This window comes from Camponotus floridanus, unplaced genomic scaffold (assembly GCF_003227725.1).
Source record: "Camponotus floridanus strain SB8 unplaced genomic scaffold, Cflo_v7.5 scaffold1, whole genome shotgun sequence".
In the NCBI taxonomy this organism is placed as follows: domain Eukaryota; kingdom Metazoa; phylum Arthropoda; class Insecta; order Hymenoptera; family Formicidae; genus Camponotus; species Camponotus floridanus.
This window is the reverse complement of record NW_020229214.1, coordinates 7,082,218-7,099,525: the sequence shown is the minus strand read 5'-3', so window position 1 is coordinate 7,099,525 and position 17,308 is coordinate 7,082,218. Positions and strand designations below refer to the sequence as shown.

Below are 17,308 nucleotides of genomic sequence, written 5' to 3'. Positions count from 1 at the left end.
TTCATCCCCTTCTTCATCCCTAAATCAATGGAAAACATAAACCAAAGTTTATTTGAAATTTGTTTGAATGTTAGACTTCAAAAACTTATTTATTTTCGTTTTCTTTAAAGGATATAAATATTATATAACTGCAATCTTTCACGAGAAATTATTTAAAATCTAAAATCATGCCAAAAAATGTAATATATTGTTACTCTAAACAAGACAAATTTATTATGTTATTTTATATATAAATATAAAATTTTGATTGCTTACAGGGCCCATTCGAGAGGAAAAGACTTGATGGCGTTGTAGAGTTGCTTAAGTACCTCGCGCGGAAAATTGTCGCCGTCATTAAGCTCCGACAAATTTTCGATAAATTCTGAACAAGACATTTTTCGACCGATATTTTGACCATGCAAATCCGTATTGAGCAGCATTATTGCGCAAGTTAATGTGTGAACCGCATCTAAAAATAAAAATATTATTTAATAATTTTAATATAAAGAATGAGATAGAGAGAATATATTATTTAATAATTTTAATATTTAGGCTAAAATAGAGTAATTATATTTAATTTTTCTATATAAATATTAAATTTTGGTTTAACACAATATCTTATTTTTCTTTCTATAATTTACAGGAGAAAGACGAGAATATTATCTAATAATATATACTTTAAAATATTTACCTTGAGAATTAAAACTACCTGGATTGCAATCCAGATATCTTTTGGAAAAGTGTACCAAGACTCTTTCCCTTTCTTGGGTTTCTCCCGTCAGAGAGAATTGAGCGAGAAATTTTCTGAGAGCTACATCCAATGTATCCCGCTCAAAGTTAAAATAACGCAAATACTCCTCTGCCACAGCTCTGCTAAAATCGTTGCTGTAAACAGAATATTATGTTTTCATAAAATTGAAACCTTCGGAAGAAATTTGATATTTTGTGCTACAATCCTATTATAAGAGAATACAGAAAACTAACTTTTTGCTTAGATGTCTAGAGACATCGGATTTTTTGAAGCCGTCCAGAGAATAGAGGCGTTTAGCTAATCGGACAGCGGAAGGTAGATCAACTGCTTTCGGGCTGTAGTGAAAGCTGTGCAGACTTTCGATGTCGCTTTCTTCATCTGCTGACTGTGGCGGTGATGCGCCTCCATGTCCCTTCTGCTCATCACACGTTCCACCAGTTAGGGCCTCTTTTTCATCTTCGCATTCTTTCAATTCCTAAATTTTCAATGATAAATTACTAATAATTACACAACTAAATATATTAATCGCATAATAAATATTTTATTATATATATATATATATATATATATATATATATATATATAAACAGATTGCCCGTGTTAGTCCAATCGAATATCTCGAAAACTGAGACCAGTATATTGTTGTTATAAAGTTTGCATTGTCTTAATAATATTTCTCATATTTTAATTTCTAAAGAGTTTTCACTAAAATTTCAACAAAATTAATATAATTCAACTAATTTTAACAAAATTTTACTATATATATAGAACATGTAATCTGAGAATACAAACTTTGAAGATGAGTTCTAGCATCAAAATACACATACAAATAAAATACACACACACATATATGCATATACATATACATGTATATAAACTAATTTGATTTAGTTTATTCGCAGACAAAATGCCATAAAATATGACTCATACCACGAGATTACCTGATAACCTACGCATTCGGGTGCCATAGATCCTGCAATGACGTTAGGGACTCCCGGAACTCCGGATTGATTTCTTTGTAAGTTTTGGGATGCAATAGACGGCACTAATTCTCCGACGGGATTCCCTCTCCTTCTCGTCTGTCTAGGACTCGTATTTCTTGGAGTTTCTTTATCAGGCCCTTTCACCTGGATTACTATTCTATGTTCTCCAGCATCTTGAGGATTAGTCTTCAGTCTTCTCTGGGGTGGTTCACTTGCCAAGATGGTAGAATCGCTATCGCTGGGGTCGCTAACCATCATAATATCCCTCGCGCTGAGGATATCCATTGTTTCTTCATCATTATAATCCGGGCTAGACATATTGCTGATGGCTTCTGATTGGCTGAGATCACCATTAGCCGGGAGATGACTTCCCGGAGCGCCGGAGATTCCAGGAACTGTCTGCATCAGCGGAAACCTGCGGGAGCCAGAGTTGGAGGACATAACAGAGGACGAGACGGAAGTGGGAGAGGCGGGAGATAAAGAACGTTGAGGACTAGTTGAGGAGGATGAAGAAGAGGAGGACGAGGATGAAGAACCACCATTTTGACAACAGGAAGCGGCTGGCGAACTGACGGGTGCATTGTATGTCCAGACGATACGTTCATTCGGCATCAGGCCTTCCGGCCTTGGATCTAACAGCGTATTCAAGCTCGAGGTGACATCGTCATCGATGTCGATGTCCACAGCGCTCATCGAGGGATCTTTCTGAAACTGTAGATGATCCTCCGATCGTGAAGTACGAACGAAACCGAAGCTCGAAGGAGTATTCTTGTTGGGATCGACCTGAACTAGAGTTCCCGAGGTGCCTTGCATTCCGTCGCGCCTGGCAGCACTCACAGGTGACGTGCTGGCCGAACTGGAAGCTTTGTAAGTGCTTCCTCGATGGTGATGGTGATATTGATAGGCCAGCTGAGTCTCATTGGGACTGCTGGGTACAGAATTGTGATGGTGATGATGATGATGATGATTGTGATTATGATGGATACTGGTGGTAGTGACGGTGGTGGTAGTATGTTGCTGACTGGGGTTGTACCTAAGGGAGTCGATCTTGCGCTGTTGATGCTGCTTGGGTAGAAGGTTACTGCTCTGCTGCGTGCGCGAGAGGTTCAACATTAGGTCACCGGTCATCATGTATGCCTCGAACCTAATAAACAGATAATTAGTCTTATTATTGGCATGACATATCAATATAAGTTTCAGCATCCATATATTTCCCTTATTTTTAATCAATTTTTCTCTTTTTCATTACTTTTTATTTCTCACTGCTCATATGCATGAGTAAAATAAAATTCATGTATAATCAGTTAAATTGATCGAGAAGTCGAGATATAGGAATTACACATAAATGTCGAAGAGAGATGAAATATAAATAGTCTTTGAATAATTTTGAAAATTAACAGCGATTAAAATTATTTATTTAATTTATACCTGGGCGTATTTTTTTGCCGAGGAAATTTCTCAGCAGAGAGGGGTTCCCATTGGGTTCGTTCCTCTTCTTTAAAGTGGTCCACGGGTGGCAAGAGCGCCTCCAATTCCGATGAGAGAGAGGCATCGCTGTACGAGCCATTGCTTCTCGTTGTTGCCACTGGCATTGACGAGTCCGCAGACATTTCCGGCGTCTTGCCGAACTCCTTGTTTTCTACATTGTCCGAAGATGTGACGTTCTTGGGGTTATTCGTCAAGATAGCGTTTGAGAATTCTGTGTCTTCATCATTTGAGGTTTGTTCAGGAGAAAGAAGACGACGAACGTGCGCCTTCACCGCAGGATCTATATATATAATGTTTCTTTTATATTTATATATATATATATATATATATATATATATATATATATATACAGGGTGAGCCATTTTAAGTTACCCACCCCAATAACTTTTTTATTTTTAAATGTACAACAAAATGTTTCAAATAAAAGTTGGTTGACTTCGAGGGAGACAGAAGATGGTGGCAAAAATTTGACCTTAGATAGTCATTTGAAGGTCACATAAAGGTCACCTTCAATTTCTTAAATGGAACCTACTATTTTTCATTGCATATTCTTGTAGCTTATCTCGAGAGTTTTCCAAGACACTATAATAAATTATTTTTCCATGAAGTACTTTTCGAGTTATGAGGCTTGAAATCATTTCTTAATTTTACATAAAATATCTTGTAAAATATTCATGTTTCGATTATCTTACCTTAATACTTTTATGTACAAAATAATGAGAGGAATCAATTGGTGTAAAGAAAACACATAGTTGTTTCTAAGAAAAAATATGTAATTTGCAATTAACAATTCCATATTTTTTCTTAAAAACAACTGTATGTTTTCAATTAATTCCCCTCATTATTTTGTACATAAAAGTATTAAGATAATATAATCGAAAATTGAATATTTTACTAGATATTTTATGGTTTATGTAAAATTAAGAAATGATTTCAAGCTTCATAACTCGAAAAATAATTTATTATAGTGTTTTGGAAAGCTCGAGATAAGCTACAAGAATATGCAATGAAAAATAGTAGGTTCCATTTAAGAAAGTGACCTTTATATGACCTTCAAATGATTATCCAAGGTCAAATTTTTGCCACCATCTTCTCTCCCCCTCGAAGTCAAGCAACTTTTATTTGAAACATTTTGTTGTACATTCAAAAATAAAAGAGTTATCGGGGTGGGTATCTTAAAATGGCTCATCCTGTATATATATATATATATATATATATATATATATATATATATATAGAGAGAGAGAGAGAGAGAGAGAGAGAGAGAGAAATACACACACACACACACACAAACGTACACACGTACACATGCATGCGTACATGGCACGCACACGCACACCCCACTTGTAAAAGTACTTATATGGTATATACATATAATGCTATTATACTTATGTTACACAAGAAATATTGAACATATGCTTTATTGAATATAATATCTACATATAATGCTATTATACTTATATTACACAAGAAATATTGAACATATACTTTTCATGTAACTACATCGAGCTCTTATAATTTTTTATATTAACATTTTCTCATCAAAAATAAAATAAATAAAAATTTAAATAAATATTTAAAAAATTAATTATAAAATATTTAATAATCTCTTTATTCCAAAAATTAAAAGTACCGTTTGCTCTAGAATAGTACATCTTTTTATTTTAAATATTTATAATTCGAACATTATAAATTTACCTTGGCACTTTTGTCGCAGATTTGATTAGAAAGTCACTAAAAATTGGTTTTAACGATTCACTAAAAAAATCAGGGAACTGATTAAAATCAATTGCCATTATTGTCAATAATATTAGTATACGATAAAATTAAAATTTTCTGTTTCCTTTATAAATTTATTCAATTCTCAAAAAATAAGACTAGAAAATAAAATATGACACCACAATATTTTTATTAACTTAAAGTTTTGAAATATAATATTCAATTTTTAACGAAATAAAATATTTAATTTAGTAAATTTTGCGAGAGAAGTTAATATAACATCAAATTCCCTTACTTATGTAGTTAATATGTTGAAAAAACACAAATAAAGTTTTAAATGTAATAAAAAGATCTATAAAAATTATGAGAACTGAGTAAGAAAATGCAAAAAATTTCTCTCTACAAAAAAAAATATAAGAGATAAGATTGATGATAAGATTCACGGGTTTGATAGATAATTATTGCCGGTAAAAATTCAAATTAAACGACAAATTTTAATCAATCTGATTAAATTGATCGGCTAACTGATAAAATTAATATAGAAATAATAATATAAGAATAAAACATTCTGATTACTGATTAAAAGATTGCAAAAGTATAAAAGCAACAACAACAAAAATCTGCCGAGGTACCAATGTAATCATTTGATAGAAAATCATTTATCACTCTCACGCATCGATTAAAAATCATCTGTGCACATAACTGCACACCTTTGATCATCCGTCATCTCATCCCTTTTCATAGGGTAGATGCGTAACCTCTATTTATTATATTAATCGCGACAGTTGTTACGACATTAATTCTATTATTATTACGATGTCAGGTTCAAGAACACGGCTCGCCGGTAATCTATCATTAGATCGCTCTCGATCACGAGAGTTCACTAGCCCCGCTCGTAATGCATAGTGTTTGTTTTTATCGTATAAACGTAGTATAAGCGTAGGTGTATTTAAATGACATATAATATTGTATATTAAGAAGAAATTTTATATAAAAGAGAAATATATACGATATATATGTATAATGTTATGTAAGAATGAGTAAAAATATTCACTTTTATACAATCAAGTCTAAAAGATTTTCAGTTGACATATATATTGGTAAGGTCACAATTTTGAATAATTTGTAAAAATTTTTAGCTATCGCTGGTTTTTTAATAAAAAATTATTAACAAATAAAAATTCGATTTGAATATTCTTTAGTAGAGAAAAAAATAAGAACTAATAGCGAGATCTATAATTGTATAGCTATAAATCGTATAGATTTGCACTATGTAAACAAAATATATTATCACATTAAGTGTTAGACATCTCAATGAATGGATCTCATTTTCCGATCGAAGACCGAAATTCTTTTCCTAACTATGTAAGAATAAATATTTATCTAAATAAATGTTATATAAAAAGATATTTAAATATAAAGAGAAAGAGGGGAGCGAGAAGAGACGGGGTGGGAAGGAGGGAGGGGGAAGGGGGAGAGGAGACGGGGTGGGAAGGAGGGAGTGGGAAGGGGCGGGAGGGAGGGAGGGAGGGGGGAGAGGGGGAGAGAGAGAGAGAGAGAGAGAGAGAGAGAGAGAGAGAGAGAGAGTTCATGTATAATATAAAATATATAAATATTATACATATAGAAATATTCTTATATGCAAAATAATAAAGTTATACATACATAGGAATATAATATATAACTATAATTTTAATATAAGATACATATGCAAATTTAATATATAAGCATTCATACGCACAAATACATATATTAATATTTAATTAATGTAATATTAATGTAATATTAATGTAATTACATTTCAGTATAATTATATTAATACATACATATACATATATATATATATATATATATATATATATATATATATTTCTATATATACATATAACATTTATATATTTTATATTATATTCCTTAATAGATTTTTTATTAGATTTCTTAATAAAGTAAATCCTAAATAAAGTATTTTTGTCTATACATAATACCTATATATAATTTCATTATGTTCATATATATATATATATATATATATATATATATATATATATATATATAGGTATTATTTATATATGTAGCCAAAAATTACTTTGTCATGTAATAAAAAATATCATAAAAATCGTAAGTTTCCTACAATCAAAGACGAGTTACTAACAAATTTTGTCTTACCCCTTCGTAGTTTTAGAGTGACGGGATCCGAAGAAAGTCGCAAACATTTCAATACTGAAACAGACCAACAACATAAGAAATCTATTCTAAAAATTCCGAATATACTTTTATACTTTCCTTTTCTATCTCTGCCTTTTTTCATATTTTAAATTTTATCTACCTTATGTATATGTATGCATGTTGTACGTATACAGATGCACGCGCATATGTGTCATTTTAAAACATTAATAATAATTTATTTCTTCCATTAATAAATAAATAATGTTATTTAGTAATAATATACACGCGTTATCATTCTCTTCAAATTCTATTAAATATTTATGCTGCATTATTTTCTGCGTATAATATAAGAAAATTCGTATAAAATTTTGTAACAGAAACAATTTGAGATTTTATATCATACATATTGAATACAATATAATAAATTAATATATAATTAATATATAATTATTACTAATTATTGTTAATAATTATTTAATAATTACGTTAATTACAAAATTATATGTTTAACAAATTTTCTTACAAATTCTATTTTCTGATGTATTATCAAGTTCGATTTCGATAGTCATGTCAATTAACGAGATTAAAATCTTGATTAATTCATAGTTTATATTAAATTATGTCAAATTGTGTTTCATGAATATTGTTTAATTTATGACAAAATATAAACGCAAAAAGATTGGTCATCGGAACATGTATGAAAAGATCGCATTTAGGAATATCGATAGTATCCCAAAAGTATAATAAAATAATTTTGTTTTAATTTATTTATTTTGCTTTATTATTGATGTTATAATATAATCATCTTTCTCTGACTTTCCTTTAATAAAATTTTCATATAAAGACCATTATGATATAGGTATAAAAATCAACATGTTAATCCATTTTTCGGTTTTAACTGAAACCTCAATTAAAAATTAGACTCGATATTTGATTGTAATTTTCTATCAAATTATATGACAGTTTCGAAATAATATCATCCCATTTATTTATTATTTTCTTTAAGCAACTGATTTTTTAAAAAGGAATGAAAATTGAAGTTTGAGAAATTGAAAATTCGACACATATCTCCATTGATAACTACGGAAATGTGATAAAAGGCGTGATAAGAATATGTAAAAAGAAAAAGAAAATAGATTTATATAAAAATCTATACAGAACAACATAATATTATAAAAAAATATTCAGCTACTGTAATTATTTGTAGATAATATTTGTAGGTATTATTTGTAAAAAAAAACCATCAAGCTTCAGGAATTCTCTAACCGATTTACAAGCAGATTTAACAAGCAACAAATGCAGAAATATTTGAAAAAATTAATTGGCCTGATATCTTTTTTCGATTAATCAATTAACATTACAATCAATATTAAAATCTTTCAATTATTTTTTTATATTAAATAATTTCGATTACGTGATTTTAATTATAATTAGTAACTATTTTAATTATGTATAATCTTATTTTTTTAATTAATTATAATTTTACAATTAAAAATAAAAAAATATGATATCAAGAGTAAAATAATGATGTTATAAAAATTTAAATATGTATATATTTTATAATTACATTACTTATTATTGCGTATACATGTGCGTACGCGCACGCATGCGTGTATGTGGGTGTGTCATTTTTCTCATTCTGTCACTTTATTATATTAATATTATATTATTCTGTCACTTTATTATATTTTATTCTTTTTTATGCATTATAAATAATCAAAATAATTGATGCGATATAGACATAATATTCAAATAAGTTTCAGGGAACCTGTGTGTATCCTATATATATACACAATAAAAAATTAATGATAAAATAACAAAAATTGAATTCAAATTGAACAAATTTCTAAAGTTTAGAAGTTAATCATTTAGATTTAATGAATACGGTAGTCTTACCTTCTTTCGTACTGAATCGGTTGACATCGATTTCATTTACCCTGAGTATGACATCGCCTGCTTCGACCTGAAAGTTAAGCAGAGAAAGCATTCTTATAAAAGATACATGTAATAAATATATGCGACTGATGATTATATTTATTATTAATTCAATTTGCTCAACACATCTATTATATTATAATTGAGTTTATTAAAATAATTAACTAATTATAATATCTCTAATAATAATTAACTCTGGTAATACTGATTAACAATAATGTATAAATATTTCTTTCTATTGATTAATACATTAACATCAAGTACGTGACTGACGAAAAATGCAATTCATTGCTGCCAGTGCAACTAAATCGAGTCCTGTTATATAAAAGAAAAATCAGTGAAAGCATTTTAGTTTATCTGCACTAGTTCTCCTACCAATTGTTCTTTAGCATAACGTGAGATTTGTGTATGTGTGTGTGTGTGTGTATCCAATCTTTATACCCAAAAATATTCTATATTATTACATACAAACATTACATAATGAAAAACATAACTTATATAAAATTAAATATTTAATTTTTAATAATGTTGTAGTTTTTAAAAAATTAACACTTCAAAGTTTAAAATGAAATATGTAATTAATATATGTATATTGTACATGCGCACATATGACAAATATTAACATAAGTCAATTTTTTTAATGTAAAAATTAGGATAATAAAAATAAAAAAGAAATACGTGTATGTGTATGTGTATAATTATAAAATTGTTATGTTAATTTTTTTATTTTTGTATGAAAATTTGTACAAAAAAAGTCACCTGATATAATGGTATATATTCAATATGATTGTATCTATCTCCCCGAGAATTTTTCCCTAGGAAGAAGTTAAGAGGTTGCAAGCAACACGATAAATAAAATGCGAGTTTGGGCATTCGAGCAGCTTTGATACACTTTACACAATGATTTTAAAATCTTTTATCTTTATTTGCACTGAACAAGCATCGATGACAAGAGATCGACAAAATGCGACTAATTGAATGTGAGTTGGAAAATACAAGACTCGGCCAGTGGCCAATTATATTTTCAGACTCGCAATGACATTGACTTTTCTCAAGCCAATCTGCAATGAGTTGAGTCTATATATGTATATATACATACATACATACACCACACACACACGCGCGTGCGTATATATGCATGCATGTGTATATGTGCATACGTGTATATGTGTATAAATAAATTGATGGAATATTTTGGAATGAAAAATTTATAATTGATCAAATTAATTAAATTTTATTTGATATTATAAAAGCTTCTTTTTTTTGGAAAAATTGAATTTTAATCTCAATTTATATAAAATAATTAATATAAAATAAAAATTTGAATCACTCAAAGACGAATTAAAATTTTCGGAACACGCTATATTAATAAATAAATGCGAATCATTCTCAACATGTCTAAATAATTTATTCAGTTATAATTTCGATAAGTAATGAATGTATATAATACACAGGAAATACCGGAAAATCTGCGAATTATTCCTTCGGAGATTGAGATGATAAAATTATCCCGTAGAGAAAAAAAATCTTATGACCCAAAGAAGAAACAAAACGATGAAGACAGAATCGTCAAATTCCGCTGTGATTTTTCTTCGACGCAGCTCGAGGTGATGTTGGCAAGAGGTTGGATCCAGGTAATTTAATCAAGTTTTCAATGTACTATATAGACTCTACATTTTTCTCTACAATTCCATTTAATTAAAAAAGAAAAAAAAAGAGAAGCATTTATTAAAAACGTATGGAAGAGAGGAGAGAAAATATTTTTATGTATTATTTTATTTTGTACATAAGAGACTACTTTTTTATTTATTTTATTATTAATTATACAATTATAATCTTTTATATTATATTTTATATTAACTTTTATATATGATCCCTGATTAATATCATACTTTTGTGTAAACTTAAATTTTGCATATATTACTATTAACAATGAGTATACAACAATATAAAAAAATATAGCGATTCATATCGCAAAGTGTTTTAATATATTGCATTCTTTTTTAGAAGAAATATAAGTAAAATTGATATTATATTTTTTATGTCAAAACAGTAAATTCAAGGCATCCTTTTATAAAAATAAGAGAGGAGAGGAGATAAGGAGGAAGGGATATTTTGAAATCTATATAAATATATCATGTTGTACATAGATATGTATAGAATAACTAGAGTGTTGTTCTCTTTACTTTTCGAGATAGTCGATTCCGAAGATGTCAACTGGCATCTGTGGTGGTGCGATACAGGCGACGTATTACGACAGGCTTTGGATAGCGATCGGAAAAAACTACGTCCTTACCAACGAATATCGCATTTCCGTAACCACTATGAACTCACGCGTAAGAACTACTTGTGTCGTAATCTCAAACGCTACAAAAAGATCCTTACAAGGGCTGGAAAAATGGCTGAGGCTCATATCTGTGAAGCCATGCCTGTGACTTTCGAGCTGCCCAATGACTATCGAATGTTTGTCGAAGAATATCACAAGTAGAATCACTTATCCATGATCTATTATTAATTAAATCATAATGAATTTGATTATCATTAATTTTAATTAAATATCTTACTTTACTAAAGTTTCAGTTTACTTTCTCTCTCTCTCTCCTTTTTATCTAAATATTATATTAGACATTTTTTTTATCGCAAGAAATATATAGAAAGAAATATATAGAAATATATAGAAATATATAGAAAGAAACAACAAATATATGAGTGTTAGTACTTATCAATAAGTATCGATGCGATACATATGTATATAGATAAATTAGATAGAAATGTGTTAAATAAGATTTTATATTGCTTAAATATTTATTTCTAAAATATTATATTTTTATATATATTAAAATATAAATCATAAAACATAAATCATTTCTCTATAATAACTTTATCTACCTATATATCTAAATATCAAATGTCTTCATAATTATGTATGTGTGTATATGTATATATTTACATTTGTTGCATAACATAAATAAATAAATAAATATAAATATATATATATATATATATATATATATATTCATATTCAAAAGCCATTTTATATTTTTAGGAAATTTTGTTTATGTATTTCGGATATTTTGTATTCAAATAATAAGTATAAACAAAAATGTTCAAGGCATAAATTATCATCGTAAAATTTTTGTCAGATTACAATATACGAATTTAAAACTTAGTGATAATTGCAGACAACGTGGAGCAATATGGATCGTTAAACCAGCAGCCAGGTCGCGAGGCAAAGGCATCTTTTTGTTTAGGAAGTTAAAGGATCTAATAGAATGGAAGAGTAGAGAGACCAAGCCGCAACAGCCGGGAACCTCAACTGAGACTTACGTCGTTCAGAAATATATAGATAATCCTTATCTCGTCGCAGGTGTATAAATTCAAATCTTTTATAACGCAGAGTGTTCAATTAATATACTCTAAATATAATTTTAACATATATTAAACATCTTTCGTATGTGCATTGTAATTTTTTAAATATTATTAAACAATTATACATATATGCATGTATGCATGCATATATTTAATGATTACTAAATTACAATGTACATACACAAAAGATGTTTAATATATAAAATGTATGTGTATGTGTGTGTGTGTGTGTGTGTGTGTATGTATTTCACACATATGTATGTATTTCACATTAAATTCTTAGTAAATATCTAAATGTAATAACAGATGAAATATTTTAAAAGAATCTGCCATATTGTAATTATAGAGATTGTACAATTAATTGTAAATATATTAATTGTGTGCTAATTAAGTTTATCACTAAATATTATAAAAATTATATAATAGAAATTATTTCAAATATTGTTAATTGTGCTCTCTAAAAGTGAATCAGTGTATTATCACTGTAATCAGTGCTGTACTTATAACTGCTTGTAATCAGTGAGTATTTACTGTTTTTCAGTGATAATACACTGATTCACGCTAATGAAAGTAGTATGTTATTATTAAACAGATTACAAATTAATTTAAAAATTGCAATACTAAATTGTTCATTATTATTAATATTAAATTGTTCGAATTTGATTCCATTTGTACTAGATTTTCAAGTATCATTTTCATTCAACAACGAAGGATAAATTCTTGATTTTAGGACGAAAATTCGACTTGCGTATATACGTATTAGTGACTTCATTTCACCCTCTAAAGGTATGGCTAGCTAGAGAAGGCTTTGCTCGTTTATGTAGCCGATTGTTCGATCTGAAGAATATTGAAGATAACAGGGTACACTTGACGAATATGGCGATACAGCTGAAGGCACGTCAAAATGCTGAAAATGTCTCTTCAATAGAGAGTGAAAATGAGAAATGCGACGACTGCAAATGGGCTTTATGCAAGCTCAAGAATTATTTGATAGCTGATCACGGAACGGAAGTAGTTGAAAACTTGATGCAACGTATCACAGGTATTCGTGATTAAGTTATAGAGAAAATTTATAATAATTATAAAACATTAATTTATAAAAAATTATTATTATATAATATTATTAATATAATAAATATAATAAATATAATAATAATAAATTAATATGTTACATATGCATATAATAATTTTACGTTATTCACCCTGTATACATTTAATTTTATATTTTTATATTATTCATCCTGTTTATATTTAATCTAATATTTATACACAGCTGTAATAATGGCAAGTCTACTAGCAGTGCAACCAGCTATGATGCAGGATCGCAACTGTTTCGAACTCTACGGCTACGACGTGTTACTCAGCGATGATCTGCAGCCTTGGCTGCTGGAAGTCAATGCATCCCCCGCCTTAACAGGCACGGACAACGAGGATCATCGTCTCAAGTTCGACCTAATTGACGACGTTCTCAACGTCCTCGACTTTGAGGTACAATCAATGAGTTAAAATCATTTTTTTCTCTATATAATGAGGAACAAAATTGTGGGTGTGTATAAAACATTTTTTTAAATAGAAATATCTTTATATAAAAAATCTCTTGACGAAAAGAATTTCGCGTAAATAAATTGATAATTTTTTGGGGACTGAGGGTCACTTTAGTGGTCGTGAGATCAGAATCGGAGGGCTAGATCTGCTCTGGGATGACGGACCAGTTTGGACCAGCTGTCCATATTTCGAAGTTTGCACGTTGGAAACTATACCTAACGATTTCAGAAGACTCAATATCTTTCTCGGAGCAATTAATGATCGTGAAAAACAGATTTCTTTGTTAAAAAGTCAATTGATTGAAAAGCGTAAAACGAATCAAAATCAATCTTTCACGGTGCAATATTGTTTAAAATAAAATAAAGATAAACTTTAAAGCGTAAATATTTTAATTATTTTCTACTTCAAAAATTAATTGTGTGTAATTTGTTTTTTATTTCATTAACTTTTATAATTTTCTCTTTGCCTAAATAGTTTTTTATGTATTGGAAATTTCTAAAAAATTCGTTGCCAATTTTTTACCGCCGGACATTCCGTGTTTATTAAAAATTTATAAAATTAAAAAATATTAATTTTAATGAAAGATTTATTTCATACGTATCATATTTTTATAACAAGTAATTTTAATTTCATATTTTTCTGCAGAAGTAAATTTCAATTTACCGTTTTAGTTATTCCATTTGTGTCTCAATATTCATCTGTGTAATTTCTCTGTGAAAATTTATCCATAAAACTTCTGATCAATTATTCAAAAATTATTTGCGAAACTGTGTCGCCATGCAGAAAGAATGCAGCTGGTGCATTCTTGTTTTACGTACACACACACATATACATCGTTCATCTTGTCTTGTTATTTTTTTCTTCGTTTCAATCTCAAAACTAAATTTAGCCAAAGACTAAATGTGCAACTTTATAATAGCAATGTCTATTCTATCAAAATATATATTTAGGATTTTTATCTACAACGATAGAAAGTGCTTTAATCCCGCACTTAATTGTTTTATTTACATAATTTTTTTATCTTTTTCTGCATCGTGTAATATTTGATGATAATGTGAATAAAGAAATAAATTTATCTTTTATTATTATTTATTAATTTAAAGTTTACATGTATTTAAGTGTCATGAATCTTTAAGAATTTCGTTATTTCGAACTTTTTTTTTGTATTATTTATTAAATATTATAAGTAATATTATCAATTTAATAGAATTTTTATTTAAAAATAACGCAAATATAAAATTATTTATAAATAATAAATATATTTTTAAAAATCTACTGGAAACATTTAGTTTTTCTAGTATTAATTTATACTTGAATATTTGTAAAAGAAATAAATACGATATCTATATATATATAGTTATAAACAAATAATTTAGAAGTTTCAATTTTTCATTATAAACTCTTAGGCAACAATTAAAATATAATTTACTAATTAATTTGCTAATTATGTAGTACAAATATTAAGAATAAAAAGTCTACAAGGAAACATGTAATGAGCAATATTGTGTCGTAAAAGAATATCGAGTCTAAAACTAAAATAAAATAGTGCAGAGCATTTTCATACACTCAAAGTATTGCGATTGTTTAGAATATACTTGTCATTCTGATCGACTTTTTATCCATGTATATCGAGTGTATATTTTAAAGAAGAAGGAATCAAAGAACACAGCATTGTTCTCTTCTTGAGGGAGAAGTATCAAAGTATATAATCTTTACATTCACACTCTTCTTCATAGATTGTACAAAATGTTGGGAAGATACATGGCTACAATCAATACTCGCGAATCGAGTCTGAGGATATCCCTTTCTCAAAACGGAAAAGAAGAAAAAACAAATTACCCGAGAATCGGTAAATCAAACTGTCCTAATCAATATCGTAAAAGTAACATTTTCTTTTAAGCGAATAATGTCATTTTAGAGAACTCGTATATTTTTGTGACAATTTAATTTCTGATTTTTTTTGTCTTTAAGAATTTCAAGAATGCAGATATGCAGATGCAAAGATATGTAACATATCGCTTTATCTTCAATAGGATCGCTTCTTCTCTCGCTAGACCGCACAAAATCGACAAAATTACAAAAAAATGTAGCATTTCGTCGATATACTCGCAAGTATGCGGTTGACAATTTTCCCTACTAATCGAAGACAGCTTTATTAAATTATTTATCGTGAAGGATCAATTTCTTTGGCGCGTAAAAGTGTAATAACGAGCGTGAGCAAATCTCTCGTGAAAATCACTCGCGCATTTAATTCCTATGCAAAAATCACGAGCGCGCGCGCGCGGAAATCGATCTCGCGACAATTGTTTATCCGTAGGGATCAATCTCCCGTGGCAATCGTACGCGAAAATCGACCTTACGGCGAAAACTCGATTCCAAATTCCAAGCTTGCTCCATCTTACCTTGCCGCTGTTGGCCGCCGGTGAATTCTCAACGATATCGTAGATGACGTGGGCGGCCGGTAGGCCCGCCGACGCCGAGGCGCCGAGCAACGAAAAGCCGAATGAGCCACCGGAGTCGCCGCGGCACAGGGTGACCAGCAGCTCCTCCTCAGCCATCGCGGCACATTGATCCTCACCTCTCGCCTGTCATTTGCCCCTGCCTCCACGTTCCTCTTTCTTTTATCACTATCTCGCGCTCGCTCGCTCGATCTCTCGGCGAGATGAAGACAACGATCTTTGTTTGGGTCACTCTCGTCTTCCGCCTTTCTGTCACTCGACGACGACGTACCTATCCCACGGGCACACGCACACCCACGCGCGGGACGGGGAGGCGCCCTCCCCCCTTCCTCGCGCCGCACTGCGAAACGATCGACAGTCGCTTTCGTTCTCTCTCGCTCCCACTCCCATTCGACGCCGAGGGAAAGAGAGAGGAGGAGCGCCGTCGAGTTCGAGCCGCTCGAGACTCGAGATTCGCGCTGCGCGGATACGTCGTTTCCCTCGGAAGGGGGTGAGATAATCGGATAGAGAGATACGGGATGGACGCGAGTTACATATTTCGCGAACGAGACGACGAGACGCGCGCGGAGATACCGGAAGCGAATCTCTCTCGTCTGGCCGGCAAATACCTCGCGACTGATTGAACGTTGAACGAGCGTGCGGCGCCACTTGCGCGCACTACCGGTCCTTCACCTCGTTACCGGGTCCCCCTGCAATCGCGCCGCCTACCAATGACGGGGCGCGAGCGCGAGGCGCGATCAGCGGCGTCAGGGACGTTAACTTAATATTGCATTTGTCGATGACAAATTTTTTAAGCATTGATTGGCTGCGGAATAATAATTTTTGGAATTTTTATTAGAAATTTTCTATCAACAAATGTAATATTAGCCTTAGCGGGCGTGTCTCGGGTCTTTCAACGCGCGCGCCAGATGTCG

The 17,308-nt window shown here is 30.4% G+C and overlaps 1 protein-coding gene across 5 annotated transcripts in view; it reads right to left on the bottom strand.

Annotated features, from left to right (window-relative positions):
* LOC105254091 (PH and SEC7 domain-containing protein 2) overlaps window positions 1–17,056 on the bottom strand; it is a 28,037-nt gene extending 10,981 nt beyond the window's left edge. For 2 of the 5 annotated variants that reach the window (XM_011262582.3, XM_011262587.3), the window contains exons 1-9: window positions 16,338–17,055; window positions 8,983–9,049; window positions 7,087–7,140; window positions 3,142–3,481; window positions 1,672–2,857; window positions 964–1,205; window positions 671–864; window positions 256–448; window positions 1–19 (exon numbers count right to left, since the gene is read on the bottom strand). The exon at window positions 1–19 is cut by the window's left edge and continues 154 nt beyond it. In XM_011262582.3, the coding sequence (XP_011260884.1) occupies window positions 1–19; window positions 256–448; window positions 671–864; window positions 964–1,205; window positions 1,672–2,857; window positions 3,142–3,481; window positions 7,087–7,140; window positions 8,983–9,049; window positions 16,338–16,493 (2,451 nt within the window). In that variant the 5' untranslated portion in view covers window positions 16,494–17,055. Of the gene's footprint in view, window positions 20–255; window positions 449–670; window positions 865–963; window positions 1,206–1,671; window positions 2,858–3,141; window positions 3,482–7,086; window positions 7,141–8,982; window positions 9,050–9,780; window positions 9,985–16,337 lie in introns of those variants that run through there. The other 3 variants (XM_011262583.2, XM_011262586.3, XM_011262584.3) reach the window with 3 other exon arrangements.
* Window positions 17,057–17,308: the final 252 nt, after the last annotated feature.